This window comes from Schistocerca serialis, chromosome 12 (assembly GCF_023864345.2).
Source record: "Schistocerca serialis cubense isolate TAMUIC-IGC-003099 chromosome 12, iqSchSeri2.2, whole genome shotgun sequence".
NCBI classification, from domain to species: domain Eukaryota; kingdom Metazoa; phylum Arthropoda; class Insecta; order Orthoptera; family Acrididae; genus Schistocerca; species Schistocerca serialis.
In genome coordinates this window covers 72,402,616-72,411,591 of record NC_064649.1, presented here as the reverse complement: position 1 = coordinate 72,411,591, position 8,976 = coordinate 72,402,616, and the positions used below count along the sequence as shown (strand labels likewise).

General features: G+C 36.0%; 1 protein-coding gene across 1 annotated transcript in view; it reads right to left on the bottom strand.

Moving 5' to 3' along the window:
- LOC126427942 (zinc finger and SCAN domain-containing protein 2-like) overlaps positions 1-8,976 on the bottom strand; it is a gene marked incomplete in the record, with an annotated part of 94,971 nt that overhangs the window by 45,058 nt on the left and 40,937 nt on the right. The window contains 2 exon segments of the mRNA XM_050089833.1: positions 4,050-4,172; positions 4,792-4,844. Of these exon segments, the coding sequence (XP_049945790.1) occupies positions 4,050-4,172; positions 4,792-4,844 (176 nt within the window).

Sequence of the window (8,976 nt, the reverse complement as noted above, 5' to 3'; positions counted from 1 at the left end):
TCCAAATTAAGATCAACAGATTTTTTACACTAGTAATAAAGTTTCCAGCCCATAAAAACAAATGTAATGGTATTTCAAGGCAAGGAATAATAATAGTACAAAGTGGAACTTCTTGAAAGGTTTTACACTTTAAACACATACATATCCACAAGTGTAAAGAGAGCTACTTTCAGACTTAAAGTTCAAAGGTCTAGAATTCAGTCTACAACTAGTTGTAGGACTTTTTTCTGTCACTTACGGCTTCTTTCACCTCTTTAAAGATTTGTTAATGTGAACTGCTTAGTCTCATTGTGGTTTGGAGGCCACATTAAATTACAGGCCCCATATAAAGAGCTGTTTAAGTCAGACCAAAGGCTGGAGGACGACAATGGCACACTAGCTAAAATAGGGCCATGCATAATACAGCAGTGTGGTTTTCATACACCGAGCTTCAGGTTACGGACTGGTTTAGTCAGTATATATATATATATATATACACACACACACACACACACACACACACACACACACACACACACACACACACACTCTCTCTCTCTCTCTCATTAGCGGGGGACAAAGAATGTTACCATCACTGTGGAATACTCAGCATGACTCTGGACTGGCATGTTCTGGTACCTTGTACTGGCTGTCTGTACGACATCTGAGTGCAGAATGGACAAGATACAGGACATCAGTGCATTTGTTAATGTACAGGCTACGACGCCTGACACGCTGACATTTCACCTCCTAGGTCGTGCAAGTCCTGAGGTTGTCCAAACAACTTACGGGAATGCAGCCAGGTGATGACGTAAACAATTATTGATTTTTCAACAGGTGCACACCTCATCATTTTCAGCATACAAATGCAATGTGCGAGAGCTGTACAAATTAAAAAATTCTGTAACTGCCACAGAATCGAAGGTGTTCAGTGTCAGAAGTTATCAACAGTGCATATTATTTACTGGTGGGTGAACAAGTAGCATTGACTTTATTCCTCTGTTGTTTGACCAGTGAGAGAGAGCGCGATTCCGACCAGAATTTAAGCAAAATTGTCCATCCCACCCTATAAGTTCACTTTTTAATTTATTTTCGACTGCTTCCTTAATAATACAATTCCGATACCTGGCGGGGCACACCAAAATCTCTGTAAGCTTGTGGTGATGCTTATGCTCAATACACTAGTCCTCCATAGCCCTAATGATCAGAGCAATGTAAGAGATGTCACAACTGCAAGGAATACGCTACACCTTTCTTTCACCTTACGCAAACCGAGAATTCCTTTTTACATACAATAAAATGGCCATAATCTTATATGGTGGTTGAAAAACACACTTCACGCCTTGTTTCCGCTGAATACGACCAATCCTGTTGGTAGTAAGAATTTAAACAGTTTTCCAGAACATCTAAATTCAATCCACACAAATATTTGTTTTACGGTGGATAGCTGCCTTCCATTTCTTCCCATGCTGATTGTCAAGAAAGTTCATTAGTATGTTGTGGCATGTCTATAGGACGCATTATGAAGTTCAAGCCAACCTCTGGTTTCATGACAAAAAGAAATAATCAATGATATTTCCAACTGCACTGCATTCATGTAGGTGGCACTTCTACACTGATGAAAACGTTCCTGCTATGGTATTAGGACTGAATGATGAACTGTTCAGTATCACAAGCACAAAATCTGAGTCTTACACTAAACCACAAGAAGTCACACGTCATCCTCATATCAAGCTAAATGTTCAGTAGGATGTTTTTTTTCTTCAAATAGTTACTCCTATAGTCCTTGATGGAATCCAATTATCCTATCAAATAATAACTTAAATAAAATGACACAACGACAAGATCTTGGTTTAATTTTGTATGACAGTTAATAGACTGAAGAACAACCAGTCACAGAATGCAGTAAATCTCTCTCTTGGCAACATGTAAACCAAAAACATGCTGATATATATTGAAACACTCAATGTTACAGTTCTGTGTAAAGTGAGTTTGAATATTTCTCTAGTAAAACACTGCAAGGAGTTGCAGGGCAAACATTTTAATGGATGTTGTGATTTTTAAAAATATTCTGTGATTTCAGATAAAATGATGTTCTTCAGTGACTGGATGTACTTATTATTGACATAAGAACCTATTTATTTTGGCCCTACTTTATTTTCAATATCTGACTGCTTTGCTGTCAAAAAATTGACAGAATTGGAAGAACAAGATGTCAAATTTGTGATCTCATTCTAATGACTTGTATTTACAGTAATTTATCTTCACTCATTTAATTCATAATGTAATTTGACCTAAATGTCTGATATGAGAAGAGTGAATCGCTGAGAATGGGAACCAATGTGCTGATTTAAAGCAATTGTTTACTTTAATATGTGTATATACTTAACTTTCAAACCAATGTTTTGTATTTTTTCACTTTTTTGTTTTTAGTTGTCATGATATCAGCAAAGTTTTTTTTTTCCCCCCCCAGAAAAATGAATGGGACGAACCAAGTAGGCAATGTCCAATATTTTCACAACAAAATTCCAGTTCTTTCTACTCAGCATGCAATATTTTACTATCATTCAACAATTCATTTGTGATTTTCAGGTAGAATGTCATACAACATGAATGGAACATATACAGTGAAATTTGAGGGTGGTCTATCCTACAATGAAATAATAACAATCACAAAATGGCAGTTCAAATTTAAATTTATGTAATCACATGTGTAACTGCTCAACAAAGGCTAAATTATCCATCGGTGATTGGCAGCACATAACAATAATATTAACATGGAAAATGACCAGGCGTTTACACAGGAAAATAATATAGTAATTACATTAACTATGAAAGGGGGGGTTAAAGAAAGTTTTATGTAGAGATCCATTTAAAAAATGATGAGAAATAAGATGAATTTACAGTCTGAATCTATATTTATAATGAAAACTTAATCTAACAAAGGGGAACATGGAAATTGAGTCTGATCATTCAATACTAGGCTAGCATTCTGTGTCATGTGCTTGTTGATTTCCAGTACTTTCAGTAGGGTCAGTTTTCTCCTTTTCTTGACACACAATGTAAAACTTTACATTCTACAGCATATGAATGGTGTTCTGATAAAATAGGATCAGGAAAAATTGAATCTTTCTTCTTTAATTGCTAGTTTCTTTCATGTTCATGTAGCCTAATTACCACAGTTCTGCATGACTGACTAATATACAATTTTTCACAATGCTTGCAAGTGATTTTATACACACCACTCTATGCCAAGGGTTACAATTTGTCTTTACTACTGAACAAAAATTTTGATATGTGAGTGGTACTACAAAATACATGTCTATAGTTGGGAGACTAACTTTTTGCACAAGACTCTGAGATGTTGCCAGTATATGGGATTTTGCTCGAGGCTTTGTAACTACTGAGCGACTGCTGTTGGCCAGAATACAGAAGTGGTATTATGCAACAAGTTCTGTACTAAAATAAGAGACATTACAGGCAGTTATTCAAAAAATAGTGTTTCCTATAATCCAACAATCTTGAGTATGCATATACGTTTTCAATTTGTATACACAAGGAAAATATTTCAAGCAAACTGAGTGTATTAAGGGATTTAATGTCTTACATTTATTAAAGTGTATTCGCAAATACTATTTGCAAGTAAACATTTTTTAACAATGAGGGCAAGGAAACAATTTTACTTCCTCATGGCTCAACATATAAGCTTCAAGGTGATGATTCAGGGAAAATGGTTTTGAACAAGTACACAGACAAACTGTTTTACCTTATTATGCAACAGCATGTGCCTCCTCAAATTGTTTAAGCCTGAAAAAGACTTTAAAGACTCAGCACTTTCAAATGGTTTCTCTATGGTGCAGCAACACATACATACCTGCAAACTATGTTTCAATGTGATACTTTTTTCATGTACTGCACAGGAGAAGAGTTTCTCTTCCCTATGAAAGAGCAGATGAGTTATGAAGCTGCTGTGGTCACTGAAAGTCTTTAAGCATGTGGGACATGCAAACTCATGCTCTGATAGTCCCAAATGGATTGTCTCAGTATCTTTGTGTTTGCGCTTTTTCCTATTCTGTGTGCACAAATTTTTGTTTTCTTTATTACAACTATCTGATTCTTCTTCATTTGTAGTCTCTGGTATTTCCTGTGGCCAGTTGTTACTTCTACTATTAACCTCTGACATCATGCCATATCTGAAAAATAACAATATATATTACTGTCAGTGATAAAATTATACAAATGCACTGTGTTAGGTATGTTTCATTTTATTCATCCATATGACAATCATAGTTTACAGTGACACCATGACTGATTCCAACAGTAAGAAAAATCTAAATTCTTTACATCTTTTATTTATTTGTGGTTGACAATTACATTTTCTTCAATGCAGCCAAAAATATATTCAGTTCTTCATTCACATTCAAACACGTATCAGCTCCTTTCGACAAATATAAAGTTTTTCACACAGATTTGGTTGAAATGTAAGCACTCTTGTTAGGCAATCCAAGCAAACACATCAACAGCATATTCAAGTACTATAGATGACATTATTTGGCATAGGTAATGTGCCATTATTGAACTGTTTCATTTTTTGAAACTATTTTCTCTACGGTCAAATGAAGGAAGCTTTATTTCATGAAAAACTATGTCTTGTGAGTGAGTGTGTGTGTGTGTGTGTGTGTGTGTGTGTGTGTGTGAGAGAGAGAGAGAGAGAGAGAGAGAGAGAGAGAGAGAGAGGGGGGGGGGGGGGGGGGGAGGAAAGCAGGAGAAGGAGAGGGAAGGAGAGCAAGAATTAAGTTAACAATAACTTACGCTACAGCAGCCTTCGATGCCAAATGATCCTTGTGATGATGGTTCCTTTGACTCTGAAAATACAATAGTCAGTTATTATTATATTACCTTTAACTTACTAAGTACAGACAAAACATATAACATGAAATGGGTGCTTCCATATTTGGGAAATTATCAAATAAACAAAATATAAATTTTGTACGTCAAAACATTGTGCACTGAAATACCAAAATGAGAACAGAAACAACAGAAATAAACTGAGGGCACTCACATAGAAGAAGATGACTTAAGTTTCTTTCAGTCTATATACACAACTGGTTTGGGGTAATAAAAGGCAAGTACATTGCAGTGTGCATCATAATGATAAGTTCAAGCATAGGCAAAACCAAAGATCCAAATTAAGTTCTACATATTTTTTACACTAGTAATAAAGTTGCCAACCCATAAAAACAAATGTAATTGTATTTCAAGGTAAGGACTAATAATAGTACAAAGTGGAACTTCTTGAAAGGTTTTACACTTTAAACACATACATATTCACAAGTGTAAAGAGAGCTACTTTCAGACTAAAAGTTCAAAGATCTAGAATTCAGTCTCCAACTAGTTGTAGGGCTTTTTTCTGTCACCTTCGGCTTCTTTCACCTCTTCAAACATTTGTTAATGTGAATTGCTTAGTCACATTTTGTTTTGGAGACCACATCAAATTACAGTAGCTGTTTAAGACAGTTCAAAGGCTGGAGGAAGACAATGGCACACTAGCTAAAATAGGGCCATGCATAATACAGCACTGTGGTTTTCATACACCGAGCTTCAGGTTGAGGACTGGTTTACTCAGTATAAATACATGCTTACATACATATATAGTATGCTCATTAGCGGGGGACAAAGAATGTTACCATCAGTGTGGAATACTCTGCATGACACTGGACTGGGATGTTCTTATATCTTGTACTGGCTGTCAGAATGACATCTGAGTGCAAATGGACAAGATATGGGATATCAGTGCATTTGATAATTGGCAGACTATGATGCCTGACATGCTGACATTTCACCTCTCAGGTAGTGCAATCCCGAAGTTGTCCAAACAAGTTACAGGAATGCAGCCAGGTGATGACTTAATCAATTATTGATTTTCCAACAGCTGCACACCTCATCATTTTCAGTACACAAATGCAATGTGGGAGTGCTGTACAAATTAAAAATTCTGTAACTGCCACACAATCAAAGGTGTCCAGTGTCAGAAGTTATAAGTAGTGCATATTATTTACCGACGGGTGAACAAGTAGCATTGACTCTACTCCTCTGTTGTTTGACCAGTGAGAGAGAACACAATTCCAAGCAGAATTTAAGCAAAGGTCTCCACCCCTACTTATCAGGTCACTTGCTAATTTATTTTCCTTTGCTTCCTTAATAAAACAATTCCAATAGCTGCCAGTGCACACCAAAATCTCTGTAAGCATGTGTGATACTTCTGCTCTGTCCACTGGTCCTGATGGTCTGACCAATGTAAGATGTGTCGCAATTGCAACGAATACGGTAGGCTCTCACCTTACACAAATGAAAAACATCTTTTACATACAATAAAATGGCCCCAATCTCAGGTAGTGGCTGAAAAAACACTTCACACTGTGTTTCCATAGAATACAACCAGTCCTGTTGGTAGTAATAATTTAAACAGCTTTCTAGAACATCTACATTCAATCCACACAAATACTCGTTTTACAATGGAGGTATAGAAGGATATCTGCCTTCCCTTCCTGCATGTGTTGATCTGGAAGAAAGTTGATTAGTATGTTGAAGTATGTCTATAGGACACATTGTGCTGTTCGAGCCAACCTGCAGGTTCATGACAAGAAGAAGAGATCAATGATATTTCCAACTGCACTGCATTCTTGTAAGTGGCACTTCTACACTGATGTTATCCAGCTCTATGTAAGCACCAACACTAAAAATGTTCCTGCTAAGGTATCAGGACTGAACAATGAACTGTTCAGTATCACTCGCACAAAACCTGGATCCTGAACTAAACCCTAAGAAGTTATGGGTCATCCTCACATCGAGCCAAATGCTGAGTAGCACATTTTTTTCTTGAAACCATTCCCCCTGTGCTCCTTGATGGAATCCAATTATCCTATAAAATAACAATTTAAACAAAAGGACACGAGAAAAAGATCTTTGCATGATTTTGCACGACAGTTGATACACTGATGAACAACCTTTCACAGAATGCACTAAATCTCTCTTTTGGCTCCATGTAATCCAAAAACATTTTGATATATATTGAACCAATCGATGTTACAATTCTATGTAAAGTAAGTTTGAATAAGTTTGAATATTTCACAAGAAAAAATATGCAAGGAGATGCAGGCAACCATTTTTAATGTGTGTAGTTATTTGTAAAGCACTTTCTGATTTCAAATAAAATGATGTCCTTCTGCGACTGGAATGTGTGTACTGGCATAAGAACGCATTTATTTTGGCCACATTTAATTTTCAATATCTAGCAGCTATCTGCTGTGATAAAATTAGCAGAACTGGAATAACTGCATGTGTATTTAGTATAAATGTGATCTCATTCTCATGGTTGGTATTTAGAGTAATTTATCTTCACATTTTCACAGGGTGTACACGCAGACATGGAAAAAGAATTCCTGGATTTCCCAGTTAAAAATGTACTTTCCCAGGGTGAAAATATACCTTTTCCATATTAACTGACAGTATACTTTCGCTCGGAACTGTAAAACTCATCAATCCTTTGGATGGTTAACATTGGATACACCACCATAGAACTTCCTGGCACTTTGGAAAATGAACCCCAGAAAAAAAAATGTGTTTTGGAAAGATCTTTGATGTGTACAAACAAGTATGCTGTATATTTTCGTACCACGATATGCTGCATATTTTCATATTATGGAAGTATATATTAAGTTTCCGAAGCACTGAAATCGACATTGTGATGCGCTTTAGTAAGTGAATCATAGCTCATGTCATATGATCTTGGCAGCCAATGATAGTAGATATACAGAGCATAGGAAATGTGATGTAGACATCCAATAGCAACATCACTCTTAAGTAGCGCCAACACACAAATGGGAAAAGTTAATGGTTTAAATTAATGCACATAATGTAGCTTTCACATACAATATTGGTCTTGTTTGGCATGTGCTACACTTTTAAATACATCACACACATGTGCCAGTAAACTTTTAAATAATGACAGAAATGTCAGTTGTTCTGGGCTCTAAATTCTTCTAAGTGGCTGGCCCTCAAAGCATTAAGCTTTAAACAAGAATCAAACACACTGTGATTTAAGAAATTCAAAGCATATTTGCACATGTGACATAATTCATCCTGTGTAAATTGAAATTTACTTTTGAAAGTAACACTTTTCAAACTACCATTTGCAATATTTTCCTGCGACCTGTTAGAATTCGTTTCAGTTGTTGTCAGACAGTGCCAGTAAATGGCGTTATTGGGCATGGACAGTTATGATCACATAGCAAGGTCATATGTTTCTACATATATAGCATCAAGAGGTCTTACATTATGTCATACACGAAACAGGACATCAGAGGATACTCCAGAAGCATCAGAATTTCATAAACCATACTAAAACACATAACTCGGCTTTAAGTACACACTCATATGACAAGATTCCCAAAGAAGTTGGCCGTAACAGATAGTAAGCTTTTCTGTGAGGTTTTTGGGATGCAAATTTTCTTGAAGCACCAGTACTATATTATCTCATGTTTGGTTCTTTATTATAGCATAATGCCATATGTCCCAGAAGATAAAAATGTCCACTTGTAATCCAGTAAACAGTTGACACTAACCAACAGTGTGGAATGACTCACTCCAAATAAATTGTTGCTTCTGTGGCAAAAATTAATAAAATTCAAATTTCTTTAGCAAATCGACAAACATAACTTCATTGTTCTGCAAGGCAATTAATGCTTGACTGCCAAAAACCCAGAAATAAAATAAAAGCAGAAAATTGAAACTAATAACACATTTTAGACTCTCATAATTATGTGAATGTATTTTAATTACCTTTTGACAGCTACCAGCCACAGAAATCTGTTTTGTTTTCATTTGACGTGAGAGCTGCAAATGAAGAGGAAACAGAAAAATTGCTAAATGTAAACGCTAGTCATATGGAGACTATCATCCTTCCCACTACAACTCGGACTGCTCTGATTATCCACG